General features: G+C 53.4%; 2 protein-coding genes across 4 annotated transcripts in view; one reads left to right on the top strand and one right to left on the bottom strand.

The window, feature by feature from the left end:
• The first annotated feature begins 1,219 nt into the window (after window positions 1–1,219).
• LOC101573785 (sodium- and chloride-dependent transporter XTRP3A) lies at window positions 1,220–25,918 on the top strand. Of its 2 annotated transcripts, none has more exons than XM_023700681.1 (12): window positions 1,220–1,658; window positions 3,355–3,495; window positions 4,397–4,488; window positions 7,379–7,606; window positions 12,570–12,680; window positions 13,114–13,355; window positions 14,121–14,283; window positions 17,070–17,274; window positions 18,658–18,817; window positions 21,491–21,656; window positions 22,115–22,287; window positions 25,832–25,918. In XM_023700681.1, the coding sequence occupies exons 1-11, from the start codon at window positions 1,397–1,399 to the stop codon at window positions 22,262–22,264; spliced, it is 1,920 nt and encodes a 639-aa protein (XP_023556449.1). In that variant the 5' UTR covers window positions 1,220–1,396; the 3' UTR covers window positions 22,265–22,287; window positions 25,832–25,918. The 2 variants fall into 2 exon arrangements, with proteins under 2 accessions (XP_023556449.1, XP_004640823.1); XM_004640766.2 differs by lacking the exon at window positions 25,832–25,918 and adding an exon at window positions 23,083–25,106.
• The window catches only part of Sacm1l (SAC1 like phosphatidylinositide phosphatase), a 54,480-nt gene continuing 51,309 nt past the window's right edge, over window positions 23,068–26,238 (bottom strand). For both annotated transcript variants that reach the window (XM_004640673.2, XM_023700682.1), the window contains one exon: window positions 23,068–26,177. In XM_004640673.2, the coding sequence (XP_004640730.1) occupies window positions 26,041–26,177 (137 nt within the window). In that variant the 3' untranslated portion in view covers window positions 23,068–26,040. The remainder of the gene's footprint in view (window positions 26,178–26,238) is intronic.

Genomic DNA, 26,238 nt, shown 5'->3' with positions numbered 1-26,238 from the left:
ACCAAACTCAAGACCTTGTGCTTGCCAGATAGAGGCTGCACTACTGAGCTATAGCCCCAGCCCTCAGTGTTTATGTCAAAACAGCTAGCATAGAGCTTTATGTTCCCAGCACAAAGAAATAATTAAAGTTCAGGGGGATGGATGAAGTGGCTGCACATTATTTATGTTGATGGAAATATCACCCTACGTCCCCACAAGCACACACAAGTACGTGTCAATTAAAACCCCAATTTAAAAAAAAAAAATTTAAAAACTCCCTCAAGGTCTTATAAACAAAGCCAGGAGTTTGGACTTTATCTTGGGGGAGCTGGTAGCCACTGAGCATGGTTAATGAACGCTGGGACTGCAGGATGAGCACGTGCTTGAAGGGTCTGTGACCCTCAGCGTTGGCTGTGTGGGAATCTGGAGCCCCGAGCAGGCTTCAGGCCCACACACTGTGGCTCTGTCCAGGCTGTCTTCCTCTCCTGCCACCTCTGTCAGAAATTAAAGGATACCAGACACTCCTTCAGGTCCACGGGGCCTGGGGGCCTGGTCACCTTGGTACAGTGACAGTCACATACACAGACAGGTTCACTCTTCCGAAGCCCCTCCATGGGGTCAGCTCTCCACAGTGGCTACCTGCCTGGGGCTCAAACACCCCTGAGAGCTGTGTTTTGTCGCAGCCCAAGGTCCTGGGGGTGGGGTGCAGTCCCATGAGGCCCTTGAGAGCCATGTGGGAGCTCAGACTGTCTCGAGCAGGTGTTGAATTACAGCCACTATTCAGAATTAGGAGCCGCAAGCTCGCGACCGTAAACCCCAGGTAACAAACACACCGCACATTTCGCAATTGCTTAGCAGGCTGTAGCTCGCCCAGTGCTGCTGATGTCTGCGCTGCGTGGTGAAAATTCAACATAACAGCTGCCACCACCGCATGGCTCGACCCAGGTCCACATGCAGTGCCGTCACGTGGCAGCTTGGAGTCACCCGCAGAGCAGCACGCCCACCTCAGACACTGGCAGAGCGCCTATCAGTGTTGTTTCTACAGTGAGCAGGTGGCTGAACACTGGTGGGGCCCCATGCTCTCCAGCAGATGCCGAGGTCCCATCCTTGTGCAATTTCCCAGGGGCTCCAAGAGCAGCCCGGGGGGAGCAGAGGTCCTGGGACTGGCACGAGGCTCAGGAACAATGCAAGGAGCAGGGCAAAGGTGGCTGGGAGGGAGAGAGGCGGAACCGGCCAAGCATGAGGTCCAGGCCAGAGAGGGAGGTGCAGGGGCCATAGGGAGGGACAGTGTCAGAGCCACATGGGGAGAGCAGATCCCGGGAATTAGTGTACAGAAAGGCAGAAGGAGACGCAGGTGCCACCAGTGTGCAGAAGACAGATCTGGAGACCCCATCCCGGGCGGGAGGAGCTGCAGGGCATGGAGCCCCCTTCAGCACACCTGGCCTCCTTGGCCAAGAATAAGGAGCTGCAGCCCTGGGGGAGCCAGGGATGCTCGGCCTGGCACCCCGAGAGGAGGGCAGGAGCAGAGGCCACTGAGTCTGGGGCACAGGAAAAGGCACAGGGGAAGGCACGGGAGCAGTGGGGGGACCCCCTGCAGTTCATCTTCACCTGCATCTCTTACTCCGTGGGCCTGGGCAATGTGTGGCGCTTCCCCTACCTGTGCCAGATGTACGGCGGCGGTGAGTGCTGGGGGTGGCCAGGCCTGGCTCTGCTAGCACCCGTGGGCCTGGGGGTGTTGCACCTGAGGCCTTAGCCTGGCAGGGACCTTGACAAACTGCAGATCTCAGAACCACAGCTCCACACCCCAGGCAGGGTGGGCTCTGCATTTCTCTACACAGAGAATCTAGGACATCTCTGCCTAAGAGGGTGGAAGCTGGGGTTGGGTGTGAGGGCTGTGGCCCACTTTCAAGTATTTTTGAATGGAATTCAATGATAGACGGATTTTCATTTTTCTGCATCTGCACTGTTCTACATCATCCTTGACAAAATGCTGAGAGAGCATGCTGCCCTGAACTGGGTGCTCGCTGAGGGCGTGCCCAGGGGCCTCGTCACCAAGGAGTGGGCTAAGGGCCTCAGGTCTGTGTCTTGGCGTGGGCCGCGGGCAGCAGGCCAGGGGTGGGGGGACCCTTCCCCTGAGCCGAGCCAGCCTCAGCCCTGCAGGGAGCAGTGTCCGGTGACACTGGTGAAAGTGAGATTGTCCTGTGACCTCTGAGGCTGGATGCTGCTGCACGCGTGTAGGCTGTGGGAAGGCAGCGGTCAGTCGGGGATTTCAAGGGAGGGAGCCACAGACAGCCTGGGCCTCCTCTGCCACTCTTCTGCTGAGGAGTCAAAACTCATGGGTGTAGGCAGGAAGGGAAGAGGCCGGGAGAACCCCCAGAAACGTCCTGAGGGAGAGGGCAGATTGCCAAGGCCCCCCTGGAGGAGCAGCTGGGCAGACCCTGCCATCACCTCCCTGGGCTCTGCCCTGGCCTTTCTGCCCATTGAGCTCCATCACCCCGGGGATAAGCAAGCAAGGGGCCAGGCTGCATCCACAGTGTGGGTGAGGGGGGCAGGGGACAGGCACCGCCAGGCGCAGGCACAAGGGCCAGGTCCCAGGGCCACTCTACATCTGCTCAGGGTGATGCACAGGCCCCTGCGTGGTCCAGACCGTGCCTGAACGCCCCCGAGTACTGGGCAGTGTGTGTGGGAGGACAGGTGCTTCCCCGTTACCTTCACCCCGAGGAGTCAGCCGGCGCTGGGCCCACCCAATCCCAGCAGCTGTGGCCTCTGAATTTTCTTCCACCCGAGGCCCCACCCTCCTCTCACTGGCCTTGCCCAGGTACCTGCCTTGGCCACAGTCAGTGCTTAGTAAATGGGGGTTCCAGACACCACCTCATATGGGTATCGTAAAGGCTGTGCGCAGACCCCAAGGAGAGAGAAGAGGAGGAACTGATGCACCCACTTGGGGAGAGGGAGCCCAAAATATGCAGGGACTCAGTGGTCCTGGCTCTGAGCGGCCCTTAGGTGCTGACACAGGAGATGCAGTGGGGTTCAGGCAGAGGGACTGGGCCAGCAGAGGCCTTGAGGAGGGCACTGCAGGATGGGCAGCTGGACAAATGCATGCATGAGTCCAGGCATGGGTGGACCCACAGGTGTAAAGATGGATATGTATGGGGGGGGAGGACGAGCTGTAGACAGACAGGTCAGAGGGTGGCAGAGAGGGGTGTGCACAAAGGTGGAGACTCACAGACAGAAGAACGGGGGCTAGTGGGAGGGGGAAGGGTGAGTGGACAGGTGAAAGCCAGGCTGACGGGGAGGGCATTGGCACAGGTGGTGGGTGGCCCAGGATGGCCCAGCTGGCACTGCTGGCCTGATCTCAGCTCTGGATGCCCACAGGTAGCTTCCTGGTCCCCTACCTCATCATGCTTGTTGTGGAGGGAATGCCACTCTTGTACCTGGAGCTGGCGGTGGGGCAGCGCATGCGGCAGGGCAGCATCGGTGCCTGGAGAGCCATCAGCCCCTACCTCGGAGGTGTTGGTATGTGGGCCCCTGATGTCCCCTCCCACACAGAGACATCATATTGTCCCCCGAGTGACACAGGGGTAGGGATGGAAATCTAACAGCAAGCACCAGACCCCAGAGAAAGCCAGGGCTGGGTGAGCCAGTGGCCCAGGAGGGATGGCCAGCCAACCTGGGCTGAGAAGGGCCGCGACCCGACCCACAGGTGGCCTCGGGGCACTGACACAGCTGGCCTCTCTTCTCTTGGCCTCTGTAGAAGGGAAATCGCTGCTTGGACAGGAGCTGCCCTCAGTGCTGTCTGTCGGGCTGTAGGGAGTGACAGCTCGCTGCTCCCTGCTAATGACCAGGATGCTGCCGACACTGCACACCTACTCTGTGCAGCACTGCCCTCTGGGTAGACCCGGAAGTGCAGGCATTCAGTGACCACGGCAGGGAGCAGAAGCCAGGTGCTGCTCACACGTGATACCCTGGTAACCCCGCTCCCCTCTTCTCAGGATGGAGTCTTGTGCTATGAGAGCCCAAGGGCCAGCCACTGTCCCACCAGACACAGGGGTGCCCACGGCAGCCTTGGTGACAACGTGTTCTCTCAGAGATCTGCTCCCTGGCTCTGCCACTCTCTCACTGGGCAGTCTTAGGCCAGCTCTGTGGTCCAGGGTTCTCCTTCATGATGGGGAGAAGCAAGCACTGTGCTGAAGCCCACAGCAAGTGAAGTAGAGTTCTCCACAGATGACATCAGCCCTGGGTCCATCCATGGGACTGAGGCTGGAGGAGAGACACGGTTGTCACACGCAGGCCCCAGCTCATGGTTATGATCAGTCCTCCCACACACATGCAGGACAGTATGCAGGCAGGTCCTGGTGTGCACAGGCAGTGGGCCACCCACCCGTGGTCCCCATGGCTGTGCTCTGCTTCCCCTCAGGTATGGCCAGCATAGTGGTGTCCTTCTTCCTGTCCCTGTACTACAACGTGGTCAACACCTGGAGCCTCTGGTACTTCTTCCACTCCTTCCAGGTGAGCCCTCGCCCATGAGAGCCCAAGTGGGTCAAGGTAGAGGCAGGTCTCCACCTGGGGGAGGCGGGGGGGGGGCGGGAGGTTGAGCTTGACAGCATCAGGGAGAGCCAGATGGGGTGACAGCCCCAGGGAAGTTGGCCACCTTGTCCACCATGGGACTTCTGAAGCAGGGAGATGGATCCTGAACAACCAGAGCCTGCCACAGAGACACTACTCATGCAAACAGGGAGTGCAAGACTGCTGTGCCCATCTGTGGGAAAACAGTCCTGGTCCAGCATAGAAAAGATCCCTCACATTCCAACTAACAGGGCTGGTTCTGGAACCAGGGACTCCGCAGCACAGCCCTAGCCCTGCCAAGTGTTTAGGCCTGGACTCCAGCTGTTTTGCGTAGATTGACCGTGGCCCACGGATCCTCGGTCACTGCCACCAGGGTGCCTTGGCTCTGCTACCTGTGAATGTCGGGCTGAATGCAAGGGCTGTTCACACTTGCTTCAGCACGAACATTTCTGTCCACGGATCTAAAGCCCACAGAGGCCAACTGGACGCAAAACAATCGATACGGGCGCATACTGGCAAGGCAGGGTGTGGCAACCATCTCACCTCCCGCCCTGGCCAGACTTCAGCTTTTCCTCCACCCATCCCGTTTAGTACCGCTGTCAAACATCTGGCCATGAGCGAGGTTTGCTGGGCATTGTCTTGGTTACTTTCTCATCCTTGGATGCAATGCCAACACCCACAACTCAAAGGAGGGTTGTCTTGGCTCATGGTTTCAGACGTGTTTTATGGTAATACGCTCAATCCCAGAAACAGCACAGGGGGAAGGGCCTTGGGGTGAAAAGCTTCCAATTGTTATGGTGGCCCGGAAGCAGAGAAGAGAGGCACCAGGGAGGGAGACGGACTCCCAGTGATTCGCCTCTCCCCAGGCCCCCGTCTCAGTTACTCTTCTCTTGTTGCTGGGACAAATATCGGACACCTGAAATGAAGGAAGGAAAGGTATCTTTAGCTCACAGTTCCTGGAGGTTTCAGTCCCTACTCAGCTGGCTCCAAGGCAGAGCGGCACATGGCAGAGGGCAGCAGTTCATGGTGGCGGCAGACAGCAAAGAGCAAGAGCAAAAGGGACGAGTAGCGGCAACAATGGCTACGGAGAGCAAGTCTCTCTCCTTCAAGTTGCATTCGGGCTATATGCCTCAGGCTGGGTGTAGTACTAAAACCCATAATCCCAGCCTTGATCATGAATTAATCTCAAACTCTAGAAGTCCCCACCCAATGACTACATGCGGCTTTAGGGGGACAGCGAGGCGTAACCATAATACCCCCCGTCCTAATAGCACTCTCAGCGCCTGAATTCATTGGCAGGTGAATCCCTCATGAATGCAATGGCCACAGGACCCAATCAACTCCCCAAAGCCCTGCCCCTGAGGCCATGGCGGTTTGGGGGCCTCTCTAGATCTTAGCCATGGCAGACATGCCCCCGCCATGGAGGCTCCTTCACTGATGAGGGAGAGAGAACCCAGTTCAAACTTGCTGCAGCAGAGGAGGACCCTCCTGGCTCCACCCCGCAAGGCCCAGGTGTCAAACATTTTCCAGCTGAGCTGGCTCAGGCTAAAGGCAATTGCTCGTGCCCACTCCTCTCTGGCTCAAGAGCACAGAGGCTGGAGGGTGCGGACCTCATCTCCCTCTCGCTTTCAGACCCAGTGCTGGGGGAGAAGATGCCTGCTCGCACCAGCAGTGTGCACCGGGGGGTGCTGGCTTAGGGAGCTGGAGGGAGGCTACCCAGAAGGAAGACCCCGAGAGATCTGTCAGGGTGCACGGCTGGCTTTCTCTGGTTGGCCAAAGCCAAGGACTCCATCTGTCATGGGCCAAGTCCTGACTGTCCCATCTGATGCCAAAGATGCAGGTTACTCGGGTTTGTCACCAGAGGTCCCGGGCTGGCTGCTGCAGAGCTTGGGTCACAGTTCTGTCATCACAGCTGCTCTGCCATCGCCCATTTGATCTTTACCCCAAGAGAGTGCAGACACTCCCCACAGCACCTTCGGGATGGCGACAAGAGCACAGCCCTCTGGCAGTGAGATCTGCACAACCACGAGGAGACATCTGCCACGGCTTGTGTCTAGCCGTCCCAAAGACCATGGGGCCATAGGGGGGGATTTTTCAGAAGCGGCTGGATCTAGAGGGCATGAATGATTCATGGTGCGCTGCTGGGGCTGAGGGCGTGTGACTGTTAACTCTGATTGGCTGGCGCTGCCCTCATCCCTAGCTGGAGAGGGTAAAGGGCAGAAAGATGCTGGTAAGGTTCCGTGGCTTCGCTGCCTTCTGCCCGCCATGAACTGCTCTCTGTGCTGCACTACGCTGCCCACGACAGGCTGAACCTCCACAACCGTGAGGAAATTGAACCCTCCCCCATTCACTGTGTGTGGCGTGTACTTTGTCCCAGCCGTGAGAGAGAAAAATAACTAAGACAACACTGGAGGCAGGGGAGACCTAAAGGCTCTTTGGCTGGTAGCTAGGAAGGTCCATGTGTGAGCGGATGGGCCCATTGGCTTGGCCTCTAGTGAGGGGGACACAGGACAGCAGGTCACTGCATAAGCAAGTGCAGGCACAAATATGGCGTCTCCAATGGCAGGGGAGAAAAAACAGGGTCCCACCAATCGCAAGGAGCATGTACTCCAAGTGACCTGAGGCCCTGTCACTAGGCTCTGCCACTAAATGCCACCCAGCACTACCCCCTGCAGCCAGGCCACTGCATATGGACCTCTGGGGAGCACTCCGCCTCAAACCGCACCAGGCACCCCTGCAGTCCCTGAGCCCTGGGTGCCAGCAACCTTCCCCTGCCCTCATCCCCCACCTGGCCTCCCTCTCACCACTCTCTACAATGCCATGCCACCTGCAGGACCCCCTGCCATGGTCCATCTGCCCCCTGAATGGAAACCTTACAGGCTACGTGGAGGAGTGTGAGAAGGCCTCGTCCACACAATACTTCTGGTACCGGAAGACCCTCAACATCTCACCGTCCATCCAGGACAGCGGGGCCGTGCAGTGGGAGCCGGCGCTGTGCCTCATCCTGGCCTGGATGGTGGTGTTCCTGTGCACGCTGCGGGGCGCTGAGACAACGGGCAAGGTGGGCAGCACCAGAGTGGGGCTCCACGGCACAGCCCAGGGTGGTATCTCACAGGGTGGGGACAGCAAAGGCGTCGCTGGAGAGAATCGCCTACCCTGGGAGAGGAAGCGGCGAGACATGGCTGTGGCTGTCACCTGCAGTTCTTGCATTCATTTCATTAGTGCCCGGGGACAGGACCTGGGGATGCAGGTTACTTGGGGACGTCTGTGGTTTCAGTCCCTCCCCACCTGTTCCCTTGCCTGTCTTCCTCCCTGTCATCCCCTTTTTGTCTCCAGAAATCTACTTTCCAGTCTCCTGTGCTGTCTTTTTGTTTATATCTGTCGGCCTGTATGTACTTTTTAGATTTCTCAGAGAAGACACACAATATTTAACTTTCCAAAGCTGGCTAATTTCATTCAGCACAACATTTTCTAATTCCAGAAGTTCCCTGATGAATGCTATTACCCTGTGGTCCCTTCAGCTGTGTGTGCTGTCGGCACCCATTCTTGTGTTGATGAGCACCTAGGCTGTCCGCACAGCGTAGCCACTGTGACCCTCACTGCCATGACCATGGGGTGCATGCCTCCCTGTAGGATGCAGCCCCTAATTTGGCAGGGAGCAGGCCCAAGAGCACTGTCCTGGGTGCATGTGTTTCTATGTTTACTCTTTTGAGGAATCTCCATACTGACTTCCACAGTGACAGTACGAGTTTTCGTTGCCCCCCAACAATGCAGCAGGGAGCCTGGCCCGTCCTGGCCAGCATTCACGGGGGTGTTCTTGATGACAGCCGTTCTGACCGCAGTAAGCTGAATCTCAATGTACTTTTAATTTGCATTTTTCTGTCATGGCTAGAGGTGTTGAACATTTGTCATATATCTCTTGGCTATTGGAATTTCTCTAAGGAATACCTCTTCTGTTCATTTGCTCACTTCTTTTCTTTTGATTGTCTTATGGGGCTTGATTTTTAAGTTCCTTACATGTTCTAGTTATTGATTTTACATCCAAAGAGTAGCTCCAAGGGCCAGCCAAATAGCTCAGTGGATTAAAGCAACTGCTTAGGCAGATGCAGGAGTGGGGAGTTCGATCCCCGGGCCTGCCATGCTGGCCTCGCCCCCGGGGGTGCTGAGACAGCAATTGAGACTGGCGTGCTCCTGTAATTAATCCCAGATCTTGGGAGGCTGTAAACAGGAGGATCACTACAAGTCCAATCTAGTAGTGAGACCCTGTACTCCTTGTCCCAAATACAAAATAAAAGAGTCGCTCCAAAGTTTGGCTCCCATCCAGGACCTTGTCTCTCCTGTAGGTTGTCTTTGCTTTGCTGAAACTCTTTAACTTGATGTAATTGTATTTGTTGATTCTGTTTATTATTTCCTGTGCTGAGGACTCGTGTTCAGGAAGTCCTTGCTTATGCCTGTGGCTTCAAGTGTTTTCCTTGTATAGTCTTCCAGAAGTTTTCGTGTTTCTGGTTTGTGTTTTTTGTTTTTTCTGTACCTTAGGACAGGGTCTACAGGGTGTTCAGGGTTTCACTACTAGATCGGACTTGTAGTGATTCTCCTGTTTACAGCCTCCCAAGTGCTGGGATTACAGGGGTGCACCACCATGCCCAGTCTCAATCATTGTCTCAGCGTGCCCCAGGGGCAGGGCTGGCACAGAAGACCCTGGGATTGAACCCCAGGCCCCTGTGCCTGCTTGCAGATGCTTTCATCTGCTGAGCTATTTGGTTCACACTCCTTGTTTTGTTTTTTGAGACAAATAAAAAATTGAGGACTGGCCAGGTAGCTCAGCAGACTAAGCACCTGCTTAGGCAAGTTCAGGGACCAGGGTTCAATCCCCAGCACCACATGCCTGTGTGGGCCCCGCCCCAACCAGAGAATGGGCATGTTGGTGCACACCTGTAATCCCAGTGCTAAGGAGGCTGAAAAACAGGAGAATCATTGTTTTCAGCTGCGTAGTGAGACCCTATACCAAATACATTAAAAAAAAAAAAAAAATCGAACTCACAGCCTTGCCCTCGCCAGGCAGGCACTGTGTCACTGAGCTAGCCTCGCATTTTCTGGTTTTATATCTAAGTCTCTGACCTGGTTTTAGTCCAGGGTGAGAGATGGGCTCTTGCTTTGTGTATGTGGCTCCCCAGGTTTTCCAGCCCCATTTCTTAGGCTGTCTTTTCTCCAGCAAATGTTAAAAGAAACGAAAACGTGGACAGCCACAGGTGCCGTGGTTTGCTTCTGTCTCGTCTGTTCTGTTCCATCTGTTTTTCCCTCAGCACTATCCTATTTTTGTTGTGGTGGTTTTGTAATATTGCCTGAAGTATAGTGATGTCTCCGGCATTGTTCTGTTTTTTCCAGGTTTCTTTGGCTATTTTGAGTCTTTTCCAAAACCAAATGAAAGTCAGGAGTGATTTTTTTTTTTTTTTAGTTCTGTGAAGAATGTATTTGGTGTTTTAATACAGATTGTGTTGAATCTGTAGCTCTCTATTGGGGGTGTGTTCATGCTAACAACAACTGAACTAATCCAAGAGAAAGGGCTATCTTTCCATTTTCAAATGCCCTTAATTTTTTTCTTGAGAACTATATGCCTTTCATTATAGAGGTCTTTAGCCTCCTGAGGGTTAGGTGGTTTTCCAGGTACCTAAATACGGGGGGAGCCATTGTGAGCAGAATTGTTTGCCTGATTTCAGTGGATTCATTACTGGTGTATAGGAATGTGATCGATGTTTGTGCACTGACCTTCTATGCTGAATTTGTCAGATCTTAGAATACTTCTGGTAGAGTTTTTGGGGGCCTTCTATTGTTATGGTTTGTATCTAATTGTACCCCAGAACCTCAGGCACTCATAGGTGGGGTTTCAAGGGGTGACTAGATCGTAGGTGTGTGATGCTCATCACTGGAGCGCTTTATAGCTGAGCGTAATGGTGGGAGGGGCAGCCTGGAGGGAGGAGGTGGGCCCCTGCGGGTGTGAAAAATGCTCGGCACCAAGAGGTTTTGGAAGGCCACTTTAGTGTAATGCGATCAGCCTGATGGGAGCCAGTTCCAAATCATCAGCCCAGAGTTAGTTTTGAGTTCAGTTTAAATACTGTTTACAAGCAGGAAGTATACAGCTGACAGCTATTACATGATTGGTTACATGGATTGCAAAAATTAAGTCATATGTTGCTAGGCAGATTTGTTTTAAGCAGGTATAGTTAAGAGGAATCATTAGACAGGGACATTCTGGGTGGAGGGCTTGGGCAGAGTGGCTAGAGCTGACTGCATCCTTAACTGGGTCAGTGTGTTCTGGGCATAAATTATAGCCCTTGAAGCAAGCTGAAACAAAGCTACACATGTACGTATTTTAAGTTGAAAGACATGCTACAGCTGGATGTGCTCAGGGCAGCCGGCCGGCTACTGGGAAGCAGCAGCAGGATGCAGGCAGTGGAGGCTGGCAGGGCTCAGCAGGCTGCGGCGCAGCGGCTCGAGCGTAAGGACAGGCCACTGGTTGACTCTTAATTTGTACTGGAAGATTTTTATGCATTTCCCATTACATTTTAAAAGGTATTTTTACTTAGGAAGGTGCATTAGATTGTATGACAGGCCTTTTCAGCACCCAGTGAGATGGTCCTGTGATTTTTATGTTTGACTCCACTTATGTGACATATTATATATATACTTGATTTCCGTACGTTGAACCGTCTGTGCATCTCATGATAAAAGCACCCTGTTTTCAATCTTTGATATATTTTTCTTTTTTTTTTTTTTTTTTTGGCGGAACTGGGGATTGAACTCAGGCCCTTGCACTTGCCAGGGAAGTGCTTATTCCACTGAGCCATCTGCCCAGCCCCCTTGATATATTTTTCTTACTGATATTTTCTACTGTCTAGCCTTTCAATTGCATTTTTCATTTAGTGAGATTTTACTTCCAGGATTTTGGCCTGTTTCTTTTCCATAACTTCTCTTTACTGAAGCTGCCCTTTACATCCTGCATGGCCTTCATTAACTCGTTAAGCTTCTTGTTTTTCTCTTCTTGGATCTGGTGTGTCATCTGAATTGTTGGGATTTTTAAATTATTTGTCTGGATCATCCATTTCAGTATCTGATGGATCAACCAGACTATAATGTGGGCCTTCCAGAGAGGGGTTACCAGCGCCATCTCGCACGGGTGGCCTCAAACTCTCAGGGAACTCATGTGACACAACACTGTTCCTTGTTTTAAGACGCTCTGCTGCATGACTTATGGAAAAACAGCAGTCCTCAAGGTCTCTATGTTGAAACTCTGAAAGAGGGGCCACAGGAGCACATGCTTGTAACCTCAGCATTCTGGGAGGCTGAGGGAGGATGATAAGTTCAACCGTAGTATCGGCAAGTTATTGAATCTTGTGTCAAAATAAAAAATTAAAAAACTAGGGCTGTAGCTGAGTGTGAGGGACACTCCCCCCACATTGCACATCATTATTTCTCCTTGCAGAGCACTGTTGGACAGGATCTCTCAGGCCTTACCTCTGAAGAGCTAGCCTGACCCAAACTCACAAGAACATAGATGATGTGACTTTTTTTTTTTCTTTTTCTTCCTCTTCTGCTTGGGACACTGGAAGACCCTGAGCAAAATTTAGCCCCAAGACTGGGAATCCGCACACATCTGTAGGCAGGCGTTCTCTCTGGCTTCATCACCAGGTTGCCCCTATTTGCTTTTCAGACTGACTCCTCTGCCTAGAAATGGGAATGTATCACCGGGAATACTTATAGGCACCCCCGCCCTATGGGAAATATGTTTGGGTTGAAGAAAGCCAGGGAGCAGGTGCCTGGGCCTCTGCAGCCTCTTGTCTGCCAATGAAGAATTTCCTGGCAATTGCAGACCTGGGCAACCACAGCCACCAGCCCACTCCTCCAGGGCAGTCAGACCTGATCCAACCAAGGCTGAAGCCCGAACACCCAACGGGCTGTGGTGCTTCCAGGGATGTTGGTCTGCCATGCTTCCTCTGCACGATCTGACTCCGCTCTCTGGCACACAGGTGGCCTATTTCACTGCACTGCTGCCCTACTGTGTGCTCATCATCTACCTGGTCAGAGGCCTCACCCTCCATGGAGCCACCAATGGCCTGATGTACATGTTCACTCCCAAGGTAAGGACACCCTTCGCTCGTCTCACCCCTCACTGGCACAGGGGGAATGAGGAGTGCATGGAGGGAAGGTATGGCTCTCCACAGGGAGCTGTAAAGCCGTACCTCAACTCACCTCCAGGTCACAGACCCACATTTCTGCATGTCCAGACCCAGGTGGGACCTGGCTGGGGAGTCTGAGGCCCTATGTATTTTTCATCATTCCACCCCATGATATTCCACTGCATATTTCCTACGGGTACAGAGCCATGGACAGTGTAACAGCAAGATTTCCAAGGGGCTTATGGTGCTGAGGAACAGATGGTACAGACCAGGGCTGGAAGAGCTGACAGGCTGTGTGCTGGGGGCAGCTCTTGCCCACTCTGGGCCTCTCTCCTTGTAGGTGCAAGTCTCTGACACTCAGACTTCATGAGCCCTGTCCCTGGTGACCTTCCAGGTCGAGCAGCTGGCCAACCCCAAGACCTGGATCAATGCAGCCACACAGATCTTCTTCTCTCTTGGCCTGGGCTTTGGCAGCCTGATCGCTTTTGCCAGCTACAACGAGCCTTCCAACAACTGCCAGAAGCACACCATCATCGTGTCCCTCGTTAACAGTGCCAGCTCCATATTCGCCAGCGTGGTAACCTTCTCCATCTATGGCTTCAAGGCCACCTTCAACTATGAAAACTGCTTGAATAAGTAAGCTGGGTTGCCCCACATAAGACCTGGGTCTCAAGAGGGGTGGAGTCTCCAGAGCTCTGAGCTAAAAAGAGAACTGCAAGAACTAGATGCCCAGAAGGCACAGTGGGCAAAGAGCTCCAGTTTTGGAGTCCTCAAGCCAAGGTTTGATTGCTGGCTCCTCCCAGCGACCTTGGCTAGTCAAGGTCATCTCCCGAGGATGAGGGCAGTCTCAGGTGTTCAAAGCTCTTAGTAGATCAGGACAGCAACCACTCCAGTGACTTCTGCCCCATCAACCCTATCTCAGAAGGAAACAAGACCTCCCGAGAGCCAGAATTTACTGCCTTTAACTCCTGACTCAGAAGGTAGGAACATCACTCAGAAGGTGAGACATCCCGTAGGGTGGTCACCTGAGTCAAAGCAGGTATTTCCACATTTCAGTGTGGCCACACTGAAGTTCTCCACTGCTACATGTGGTACCAAATTGGATGGCCAGCCAGGACATTTCCTAAAGCACACAAGTATCTATCAGATGTCACTGTCTTGGTGTTAAAGTAGCCTTACTGTGGAGGTTTGGTTCTTGTTGTCATCCCCATTTGTGGCGAAGGCTTCATCAAAGCCGTTCAGAGTTGCCCTGTCCTCTCCAATGTCATCGGTGCAGCTTCCTGGCCTTCACAGCAGAAGGAAGAGGCGGGAGGGATAGCATGCGATCCCCAAGCTTTGTGAGGCACTGATGCCAGCAGCCTTCCTAGTCAGTGGAGGTCAAGCTGGCGGTCTGCTCTGCAGGGTGATTCTGCTGCTGATCAATTCTTTTGACCTTGAAGATGGCACTGTGACAGCCAGCAACCTGGAACAGGTAAAAGACTACCTGGCTTCCACCTACCCGAGCAAGTATAGCGAGGTCCTCCCACATATGCAAAACTGCAGCTTGGAATCGGAGCTGGACACGGTAAGGTGCTGGCTGGGTTGCACGGGGTACCTCTGTCTTTGTGCTCACAGGGACTTCAGGACAAGAAGGACTGCGTCATCTCCTGTCCCATGGAGAACAGTGACTGGTCACCATATTTTCCCGGTGCCTCTTGGGTACTTTACCCATTAGAAAGCTCTGTTGGGTTCTGTGGATCCTTTTCATCTTCTAAGTTTTAATAACTCAAGGAAACAGAATAATACAACCAACATCCAAGTACTCACCTGTCCAGATGAATACCTGGGAACATTCTGAGCTTCTACTTTTTTATGTAAAAGTGTTTCAGACACAAATTAAAAGGCCCCTTTGTTATCCGCCCTGAGTTTTCTCCACATCCCCCTTGCTGTTGCTCCACCTAGATGTATTCTTTTGCTGTATTTTTCAGTTTCGTCGTGCAGGGTCTGCCGTGAAGCTCAGGCTGATCTGGAACTCACTAAGCAGCCAAGACTGGCCTTGAGCTTGCAGCGATTTTCCTACCTCAGCCCTCTGAGTCCTGGGATTACAGACAAGCACCAGCACACCCAGCTCAATACATGTATTCTTAAATAATATTACTACTCATAAGTGGTCTCAGAAAATACATTTCTCATTGACCATTTTAATTTTGAAATCTGTCTGGAACAAGATATTTCAAGTTGCATTTACTATTTTATTTCATCAAACATACCACACTTTATTATCTATTTCCTTAGTAAAATACATTCGAGGTTTTTGTAAAAAAAAAGTTTTGAGAGAAAAATCATCCATATTTATTTTAAAGACTATCTGTGCTTTGCTGGGATCTTTATTTTTTCACATTAATTCTAGGGTTGGTTTGATGAGTTTGATTGGCAAAACTCACTTAAGTTTTTACTAGAATTGCATCAATGTCACGTTGTAATTTCAGGAAAATTATTACCTTTTGATTTGTGATTTTTAATTCACAAATATGCTTTCTCTCATTGACCTGGGTGCTTTCACACCTTCGAGCTCACTCTCCAAGGGGACCTGAGCACGCGTCTTACTAGACGTACTCCTGTGCTGCGGATTGCTGTTGTGAATGTTTGCTGTGTTTCTGCCTAGTAAACATCGTTATTTTTGTTGCAAAAGAAAGCCTTACCTGGTCTTGTACCTAGCAATTTCTATGAACTGGCTTACAGATTCTAGTTGCCTGCAGATTTCCTTCCCTTTCCCTGTAGCCAGCATATCATCTGAAGAGACTTTTTCTTTTTTCTACTCAGTGTGTATCTCTTATTCTGTTACGCTCCTTGTGTTCACCTGGGCCTCAACCACAGTGGAAATAGAAGTACTGGCATGTATCCCAAACACTTCTAGAGACAGTGTCCAGAGAAGGTTTCTAGACATGACGTTACAAGAGCAGGGGCTAGGGAGGCCAGGGCCAGGGCTCTGGTGACCAGAGTCCAATGTGGACGTGTGCTCAGGGCTGAAGCCACTTGGCGTGACTTTGGGAGAAAGCCAAGCCTGCCGCTCAGGGTTGTCCTGCCCCGGAGCACTGCTTGCACCAGCAGGGCCCTGACCCTGTTCCTGGACGCACTTCACACACCAAGCCTGCTGTCCCTAGACCCCAGGACTCTGTCCTGTTCTGAGTTTCATAGGGCCTTTGTCTCTGTGCCTAGCCAGTGCCCCACTCCAAGTTTTCATTTGGCTTTGGTCCCAGGAGTTTTCCTTGCTTACTTTTTAATCTGGATCCATGTCTATAAATTATTATTAATAATTATATATTCTTATTTTAGTCACTATTTCTCCCTCCAATTTGTGCATTATTTATTGTTACAAAATTACCTCTGTAATTTGTATCTTGTGTTTCTTTAAAATCTTCTAGCACCCTTGTTACAGTAGTAACCACAGGTAGGAAACAGAGGCAGTGCCCCCTGGTGGAAGGGAGGACTTAGTTTATCCCCAATGCTGTTGAGAAAGGTGCACTTACAACAATAAAAAGCACCTCGTTCAGCAAGATCAATTTGCGTCACAGTTCTGCACAGACACATGATGTTAGCCATCCTGCCCGCCTCGGTGGCGTTCCGCGGAGCCGACCTACTTCCACTGAGTCAGGCAGCCTGTTACAGCAAAGCGCCCACGGACGGGTCACTCAGGGCTCTGTGGGCAGCGGGTCGGACATCCGGACCTCAGGAGCTGGCCTCCAGAGAAGGCCTGCTTCCCGGGCAGACAGCCTTTCTGCCCCTCACGGGATGGAGAGCCGTTTCTCTTTCTTTCTGTCTTCTCATAATTGCATGCTCCTGTGATCTCCAATTTTATAACCTCCTTTAACCTAAACTCTCTCCAGGCACACTGCTCCAGGGACAGGGACTCAACATAATCCTGGGGGAAGGGACCCCGTCCGTAGCAACTCTGACTCTGACTGTCCCATGCGTGCCGTCTCGGGGAGGACGGTCCTCTCTTACCTCCCCGACTGTACTCAGCGCGGGGGTGTTCAGTGCCTGAGTGTGAGCCGCCCACACCCGTGATGCCTCCCGACCCTCACTGGGGCCCTGAGGACTTGTCCTGGAGCAGGAGCTGCAGACCCAGTGTCCACAGCTCCGTGTGTCCACATGAGGTCAGCAGCACCACACTCCGTCCTGTCCAGGAGGGCACTGAGCCCTGCGCGCAGGCCGGCGCCTCCTCAGTCGGTCAGAACAGCCGAGTGGTCACGATGCTGGGAGAGAGATGGCCCACGCACGAGCTCGATGCATCCACCATCTATGGAAGCCGGGACAGGGCACAGAGTGACAAAGCCCCCTGGGTAACTGCTGCCTTCTCGCCTCGAGCAGGCTGTCCAGGGCACGGGCCTGGCCTTCATCGTCTACACCGAGGCCATTAAGAACATGGAGGTGCCGCAGCTGTGGTCGGTGCTCTACTTCGCCATGCTGCTGACGCTGGGTGTGGGGAGCATGCTGGGCAACACGATGGGCATCCTCACGCCTCTGACTGACAGCAAGGTCATTTCCAGCTACCTGCCCAAGGAGGCCATCTCAGGTCAGCGGTCACCTAGCCGGGGCAGGGACGATGGTGCGGGCTGGGATTCAGAACAGGCAGGGCAGGGTCAGGGCCCTATTGCCCCACCGTGGCTCCCGCCACCTCTTTTGGTGCCCAGTGTGCTCCTCGACTCTGGCCCCAGCCCCCAGAGCTCTCTCCTGCATTGCCCGAGGGAGAAGAGGTCACCCTGACTGTGAGGAAGGCCAGCTCCCTGCCTGGCGCCCAGAGCTCTCCAGGCCACAGGGAATCCTGCTCGTGTTGTTTTCATTGAAGCCTAGCACTCGTGAAGCAGGCGTTTCGTCAGCTCAGTGCAACGAACTCGCGTGTTCTCCTAGCAGCCCACAGCTAACACTGAAAGCTTTCCCACCCACCAAGCCCCTCCCATCCCTTTCCTGGGAACTAACTCCCCATGTACACGCTCCTCTCACTCGGTGTCCCTGTGCTGCCCACCAATGCCACACATCCTCAGGACCTCACCAACCTGCGAGTGGCAGCAGGACCTGGCAGCCTGTCCGGCTTGTATGATCCACGAGATGCCATAACTTCTTCACTCATTCTGCTTTCCCCTTGGGTGCTCAGTAGAAGAACCAGCTTGGCCTATGGAAGTGCTCCCTGTTCCTCTGACCCCCTTCCAACCAGGCAGGGTCCCAAGCACTCCCTTGGGTGGCCCTGTGCCTCCACATCCAGGTCAAACCCAACCCGACACCTCTCCCTCCCCTGCCAACCCCGGTACCCAGGAGGAGCTGCCCATACCGCGCGGACAGCAGCTCTCCAGCCAGCACGTGGGATGCCCTCCTATTGACGTGTCCTGTCCAGGAGGGCACAGGTGCAGGGGCTGGCGGAGAAGGGATAGATGGGCATGTAAGAGCCCAGTGGGGTGCCCAGTGGAGGAAGCCGAGGGACATTGAGTCCAAACTCAGGTCCTGACACTTTGGGCCTTGTTGGAACCGTCTGCCACTCCCAGGCTGCAGGCCAGGGCAGACCTGCAGGACGCCTCTGAGGCTTGCTGCTCACTGTGAAAGGCCCCTGTTGTCCCCCGCCCTGAGGCTTAAGGACGCCACGACCACCAGTGCTCCTGCCTCTCTCCACCTTTCTCAGAGCTCCTGCCTGGGACCAAGCCACATGCCAGCCTCTCCTCTGCTTCTCTAGTGCTGGGCCTGAGCCATGGGCCCCTGGCACCCCGCAGCCCGGGTGACACTCCTGGGAATGTGCTGCTCGCCACTCTGCTTCCCATTAAACCTGATGTCCTTGGCATGGTGGCTCCTCTAACCCAGGGAGCCAAAGCCAGTGGCCAGAGTCCCCTCAGGGCCTGGGCTCGGCTGCCCCTGAGACAGCGGGAGTGGGCAGGATGCCCCAGGCAGCCAGCGGGTGTCTTGTGCCCAGGTCTGCTGTGCTTCGTCAACTGTGCCATCGGCCTGCTGTTCACCATGGAGGCTGGGAGCTACTGGTTCGACATCTTCAATGACTATGCGGCCACGCTGTCCCTGCTGCTCATCGTGCTGGTGGAGACAGTCGCCGTGTGTTACGTGTACGGGCTGAGGAGGTGAGGGGGCCCAGGCCTGCTGGCTCCATGGGCAGCGGAGTGCAGGGACCCCACAGGCACCGCAGCCACCCTGGCTCAGGTGCCAAATGGCTTTCCTTCTAAAGGCTGCCTTTGCCCTCATGCAGTTACTTGCCTTCCTCCTTCCGCTGGGCTTCACCCAACAGCTGTTTCTCGTATTTTCTGCTCCTTGGGAAGCCCCCAGGTAATGCTGCTAGATCCCCACAGCTTTCTGGAAAGAGCATTGTTCCTCCTGGCACTAGATAACCTCATCACCAGCCAACAGCAATATTTTTAAGGTCCTTGTTAAGAACCTTCATCTTAGAAAATCAAACACATGCCACCAAGGGCACGTCCTCACCCCAGGTGCCCCGCAGCGCTGGCAGGCTGCAGTCTCCCCAGGTGATGCAGTGTGCAGCTGGGGCCAGAACCACTGCTCCAGGGCAGCCTGCCAAGGAGTTTGCCTCAGAACCACCCAAAGCAGCTTCTGCTTAAGGAGGTCCAGGATGAGGACCAGGATTCCCATTTCTCTACAGGCCCAGGTAGCTGGGGGCCACACTTTGAGCACCACTGCCGTAGCTCCTAGCCATGTGCAGTCCCTGAAGCACTGGCATCAGCAAGGGGCCTGCGTGAGTGTCAGGGTCTCAGACCTCCCTCCCCCAGTGGGCCAGGACCTGCACAGTGGACAGTTTGGGAAAGGCTGCTCTGTGGAGTCTCACTCCAAGGGGCTGTGCCACATGGTCCTCCCTCCTTCCATCCCTGCCACTGCGGGGTGGGGAAGGAGACGGTTCTGACACCCAGCGGACCAGCATCCCCTACGGTAGTGTCTCCACCTCTCTTGGAAAGGCCATCACCTCCTGCCAAGCAGAGGGAGCTCCTGGGATCCACTGGCTTAGGGCATCAGTAAAGCTAAGCCACAAGTGCCGCTAGGACTTCTTAGAGCCCTGAAGACGCAGGACTCTCAAAGTGGGGCATGACAATTTAAAACATTATCAAAACAGTGTGGGCACTGAAGGTCTTGTATCCTCCTCCTGCCAGTTGCTAGCATTTTTATTTTGTGGGGTTTGTTTTTGTGGGGGGTTTTTTTGGTACCAGAGATCAAACTCAGGACCTTGCACCTGGCAGACAGGCATGCTTATGCCATTGAGCTATCTCCTCGACCGTGTCTTGTTCTTTGAATCAGGGTCTCACTCACTACATAGTTCAGACTGGCCTCAAACTCATGGTAACTTTCCTGCTTCAGCCCCCCAAGTGCTGGGTTTATAGGCAAGCCCCACTACACCTGGCTCAGTCACTAACATTTTGAAATCACTAACAAACATTAGGGTGCCCAATTCTCCCAGTTACGCCAGCATGGAGGAGCTTCTGGGACATGGGCCATTAGTGTTAAAATCAAGAGAATCCCCAATAGTAGGATAAATTCAGCTTAAGAATAGGAATAGTAGGAAATGCTAGCTTAAGAGGGACAGTTTGTCCCAAGAAAAGAATGTGAGAGAATTCAGGGACAGGAATGAAAACCTCGGCCTCACAGGAAGGCATTGGAGAGGGGACACAGGCCTGCGGAAAGAGCCGGGACAGGAATGAAAACCTCGGCCTCACAGGAAGGCATTGGAGAGGGGACACAGGCCTGCGGAAAGAGCCGGGAAGAGGGAGCCCTAGGGACTTTCCAGGGGCCTGAGCCGTGAAAAGGTTCTTGTGCTTTCTCGGGGTACTGCGCCATCTGGTGGTCTCTCGGAGACAATGACCTGGTCAGCAGCCTGCTCTTCCCACTTTACCCAGAGGTGGCCAGGTGATGGGACCGAGGTCCCATGCTTTCTGACCTCTGTCACTCTGACAGTTTCAGGCATTCATACAGCACACAGCAGCCACAGCGGCCGAGTCCCGCTTGTCATCATCAGTGGCAGGTGCAGCTGCACGCTACACAGCCCTCCAGGGACGGACACTGCCCCGGAGGGGGTCAGGGCAACAAGGCTTAGCCTTATCCCAGTCCCTCCTGGCAGTGCTGTACCTCTGGCCAAGAGAGCAGTTGAAGGGTCTCGCCTGCAGGCAGGGGCAGCACAGGTCCCAGAGTGCCCTGTACCTCCAGTGAGTCCACCTCGGCGCTGGGCCTCACCCTCCCTCCCTGTGGAAGTCCAATGCGTGTGCACTAGGTACCTACACAGCCCTCAGACCGCATGAGGGGAATGCCACCCACTGCTGCCAGGTTTAGGGAAACGTTGACATCCACAAAGAGGGGGTGAGAACAGCCAGCCAGGAGGCCACGGCGGTCTGTGGACTCTGGCGCCTGTGCTATCCCTACCCACACTGGGCTTGGCCTCTACCCTAAACCCTGCGGTCCCCTGACGCAGGTGTTTCTAAAGGGCAGTGCAGATGCCCACAGACAGCGTGGAGAGCAGGGAGGCAAAGCCGCCCAAGGTCCTGTCCGGCACAGACTGCCCGGCCCCCACCACACCTCTCTCTAGTTCACACCACAGCTTCCTCTGAAGGCCAGCAGCAGGGACAAGTGTCCTTCCCTGGTGTGGGTTCACCCTGCAGCCACCAGGAAGGGACCTGTTGGGATGGGTAACACTGGGCTCAGGTAGCCCAGAGCAGACTTCCTAGTGAGGAGGGCGCATCAGGTTCACCTGGCTCTGACAGCAGCACCAACCCCAGCTCCCTCCCTCCCTTGGTGCACAGATTCGGAGCCGAGCTCAAGGCCATGACCGGCTGTGCCCTCAACTGGTACTGGAAGACCATGTGGGCGTTCGTGAGCCCGCTGCTCATCGTGGGCCTCTTCTTCTTCTACCTGACTGACTACATCCTCTCGGGGACCCCGCAATACCAAGCCTGGGATGCCACCCAGGTACCTGTCACTATGCGGGGCCAGGAGTGGCTGATATGTGCTGAGCTGCATTGTGGTGGGGAGGTCACTGGGACACAGAGCCTGTGGCGCTGAGAGGGCCGGCCCAGGCTGCGGAGCTGCATGTGCTGCGGTGATGAGAGCAGGGGTAGCCCAGCAGAGCCACTGATGGCCACTGCCTGCATGCCGGGAGATTGTCCCTTGGGTCAGGCAGGGGACAGACAGATGCAGAGCATTTCCGCGACCACACAAAGCCCTACTGCAGGCAAAGGGCAGCATTGCACTTGGGGGCTCCATACGGTGCTCCAGAGGGAGGCACTACGACTTCCGGGGCTGCCACAGGCAGCTCCAGCAGGAGCTTCCCCTGGGGTGTCCACCTCCTGGTGGCCGAGGGCTGGCCAGTGGGCTCAGGTGTGGTGGGAAGGCTCCCCCCACTCCCGTGACACTTGTGTCTCCTCCAGGGCCAGCTGGTGACCAAGGACTACCCCACCTATTCCCTGGCATTCATCGGCCTGCTCATAGGCTCCTCCATCATGTGCATCCCCCTGGCGGCCCTGGGGACTTTTGTCATGCACCGCCTCAGGAAAGGAGACAGGACCTCCACAGCCTGAGGGCTAGACTTCCAGAGCCTGCGGTCAGCCTGCCAACCTTCTTTCACTATGGCCTTGTCCTTGGCTGCTTTTAATTTTATGTATTTAGTACAGGGTCTACAGGGTCTCACTACACAGATCGGACTCGCAGTGATTCTCCTGTTTTCAGCCTCCCCGGCGCTGGGATTACAGGCCCAGTCTGCAGAGTCAGCACAGCAGGCCAGGGATTGAAGCCCCAGCCCCAGCATCTGCCTAAGCAGGTGCTTTAGTTCGCTGGGCTATCAGGCCAGCCCTTGGCTGCTTTTTAAATTATTTAAGCCCAAGTACCACACCCTCTACTTCTATAAAGAGTGAGTTACACACCCCCTCCTGGGTAGAGAACTCAATCCTCGCCCACACACCTCCAGACGTGCACTTTCCTCCCCTACAATCCGTACTTTTTGTTGCTACAATTTAATGTGGTGACAGTTATTTTTCATCACTTGACTTTTCACACCAGAGATGCGAAAGGTCTCCACACCACCCTAGGGTAACAGAGCATTCTGAAATGGACTCAAGTGTTTACCTCTACTGTTTATGCTTGCATGTTTTTTCTGATGCTAAGAACTATCTTTCTGATTCCTTGAAGAGATTCTAATAAGGCCTCCTGACCATACCCTCCTTCTGCTTTTTTTTTGCGGAACCAGGGATTGAACTCGGCCCTTGTGCTTGCCAGGCGAGCGCTGATTCCACTGAGCTATCTCCCTGGCCCCTGCATATTCATTTCTGAAGTGCAGCTTTGCTGGGAGTAGTATTCTTGGCTATTAGCCTAGTATTCTTTGCAAGGTTTTTTCTTTTAGCACTTTTGGATGAAACAAAGACCTAAAGGGGAAAGCCAAGCCATGTGCATAGGTGGCCCTTGGGAGGACACCGCACGGTCATGAGGGGTAGCACACACGTGTGAGTAAAGCACCCAGAGCGGGTCTGCGTGATTCACCCACAAGAAAGGAGACACTACCAGCAGGGAGGCGCTAGCTGTGCTACAAATAACCAACGAAGACTGAGTCTCCAGAACATAAAGAATTTCAGCAAGCCAGGGAGGACACGGGTCCTAATGGGCAGGCAGGCAACAGCCAGAAACGATGAGAAGACGCTTCACCTGGCGTGTGGTCAGAGAAGCTCCAGAATGCACGCTGCTGGATTACAGAAGTCAGAAGTCACCAATTCAGGGCACTGGTGAGATCGCAGAACTGGCAGGACACAGGACGCATCCAACTGGGGGACTGCTACCTGGTAGGTTTTAGGCTTAGCGCACAATGGAGAAGCACTTCACGAGCCCAGAGACAAGCACGATGTCCTCCGCGAGACCAGCATGGCAGCAAGCGCTGAGTGAAACCACAAGGCTCACCGTCACACTAGACAAAAATCGAGCTGACAGGGCCATCAATAAATCTGACGCGCAGCTGACAACCCAGAATTACCACATTCATTCTGTACAAATGCTGGTTAGCAGGCTGCTGACCCAGCCTTCCACGGAGGAAGGCTGTTGTCTCAGAGACAGCACTGGGGCTGAGAGTGGGCCGTAGGACACACACAATCCCTGCTTCACAGCCTTCAGAACAAGTCATCAGACTGGACAATCGCTTATTATGGGTACAGTCTATGGACTAAATTGGAGGAAATGCTAGAAAGATGGCTGGGTGGTGAAGCTAGGGCGAGCTCTCTCAGAAGGCAGCCAGGAGTCGCGCCCTGATGCGGTGGGAAGGCCTCTGCGCCACAGCTGCAGGAAACCCATGCTCCTTGGTCCTGGGGAGGAGCCAAAGTCTGCCAATCATCAGAGTGACAGAGGCGGACTCTCTCCAGATGAACCTTGATCGCAACTTTCTGGAGACACCCAAGCGGGGGACCGCGCTGAAGCAGGCCCAAACCCTGGGGCACAAGAATCGTGGGATAATGACCACCACGCGGGCTGCTGCCAGCCACCAAGTGCTGGGGTCACCCATCCCGCAGTGCTAGGCAACCACCACTGCTGCCTCACAGCTGCTTCATATCCTATTCTTTTCTCTGTCACTCAAAAGTGACTAAAAAATACACAGAATTTAAGTGACCATAACTGGGAAAGAGTATCCAGAACCTGTGAGTTTGTTTACTTATGTTACCTGGCTTTTTCTACAACCACCACACACTGCTTTAAGAAAAAAAAAAACACAACATCTTTCAAGAAAAAGTACAGCATAAAAATACCACAGTTCAAAAAGAATATGACATTTTATTTTCACTTAGGGAGGTACAGTACATGAATTAAATAGAATCATGAGAGTTCCCAAATATTGCCAGCTCTGCCCTCACACACCGAGATCAGCCCGCCCCTTCCCAGCAGGCAGCAGTGCAGAGCTGGTCTGCCGTGAGTGCTGACGTGAAGTTCTCGCTGGGAAGTCTGGTAGCACTTGGGTATCAGCCTACAGCAGACAGGAGCTACGTGTGGACATTCCATCTTTGGAACGAATGGTGGCTATTTACACAGTAAGAATAGGCGGCCTCCTCACCCACCCTATTCTGAGTTTAATGACTGATTTAAAGCTATGCAGGGTTTCCCAGATGTTATTTCCTTCAGCATTTCTAAAAGCAACAGCTCTCATTAATGTTTACAAAAGATAATGCTGAAAAAAATGTAATGTTAAAATAAAGGCGCTTTTAGAAATATTTAAGGACAACATAAGGTATTACTATTGGAAAAAAATTGTACATATTTCAAGCCCAACACTGAAATAGTATAGCAGTGTTCAAGTTGTTTTAAAATAGTGGTAATTATACTACTTTACATACTGCTCTAATATCTAAACTTCACAATTACAGTTTAAATATACAATCTGACTTACAACTACGCACAGCTTCTGAAGCATCATTTGGGGGGTGTGCACATGAAGTTGGTCCTTGATATGGAGACTGTCACGCCCAGGAAGCACTGAGTCCCACACGTACTGAGCAAGGCCCGGCAGGGGAAGGCAACAGTGCCGCGCGTGCAAAGGCAGCATGAGCTGCTCGGGGGCTGGGTGTCCTGGCGAGGGACGCCCATGCAGGGACAGAGGAGGCCGCAGGCGGGACAGGCATTCGCACAGGGGCGATCCTTCGAGCCGCCTGGACCTTTAGCAGAGGAGACAGACTTTACATTCTTTGATTTCATTTAGACTTTTTACAAAAGCTGAAGTACATGTGAACTCTTCGGTCCCACGCGAGCTCGCTGAAGCCCAGGGGCAGTGCAGGAGCTGACAGAGAGCCCTGGGCCACTCTCCCTCCCACCCAGGGCGTCACAGGCCAGCTCGCCAAGCTGACGACGGCAGGAGACCCACACTTAGGATCATGGGAGTCAGCTCCGTGCCAAACTTGTAGGGACGTCCAAAGGGTGTGGGATGGTAGGCCTGCTCACAGCCACTGCTTCTCTGGCAACAATGAAACTGAGCTAGAAAAATAATTTTACTGTTTTAAATAATGAAAGAAGCTAAGTTTTTAAAATATATTACTTATCTGCCACAGTTGATTAACTAGACAATGAGGAGATTCCTTCCATTCTGTGGGTTGAATTCAGACTCTATTTCAATTATTGTATAGTTCAAATTGTAGCTGCAACAATCCAAGAGCGAAGAGATCAAGGCCAGGACATGAGATCACCGTGGTGCCACCGCCCGCACTCCGCGGGACAAGTGTTTTTGGAGAAAGGCTTTCACAGTACCTGTGCTCACGTGGAAAGCGGGTCAGTAAAGACTCCAGTTCTGCAGCACGGCCTCTTCCAACCTGAGCCGCTTTCCACAAACACAAATTCAGTCTATCTTTTCTTTTTGGACCAATCTAGGAGCATCAACAAAATCTTTGCCATTGAAAAGAATAATAAAAAATGTTCCAATGCTTGCCACTCCCCAGAAGAGCACATAGGCCAGCGTTTCTGTCCAAGTGTCACCTGTTGATTTTACAAACCAGAGTTAGTGAAAGTTACTTGCTGACACCATATCCAGGGCCAG

This window comes from Octodon degus, unplaced genomic scaffold (assembly GCF_000260255.1).
Source record: "Octodon degus isolate 3935 unplaced genomic scaffold, OctDeg1.0 scaffold00126, whole genome shotgun sequence".
In the NCBI taxonomy this organism is placed as follows: domain Eukaryota; kingdom Metazoa; phylum Chordata; class Mammalia; order Rodentia; family Octodontidae; genus Octodon; species Octodon degus.
This window is presented reverse-complemented; position numbering and strand designations above follow the sequence as displayed.

What these genes read in the sequence shown, in the direction of transcription:
- LOC101573785 (XM_023700681.1), top strand. Translation starts at nt 1,397, where the DNA reads ATGGAGCCCCCTTCAGCACACCTGGCCTCCTTGGCCAAGAATAAGGAG. An exon ending in CCCCTACCTCGGAGGTGTTG is followed by an intron (nt 3,496 to 4,396) that starts GTATGTGGGCCC and finishes GCTTCCCCTCAG; the next exon opens with GTATGGCCAGCATAGTGGTG. An exon ending in TACGTGTACGGGCTGAGGAG is followed by an intron (nt 18,818 to 21,490) that starts GTGAGGGGGCCC and finishes CTTGGTGCACAG; the next exon opens with ATTCGGAGCCGAGCTCAAGG.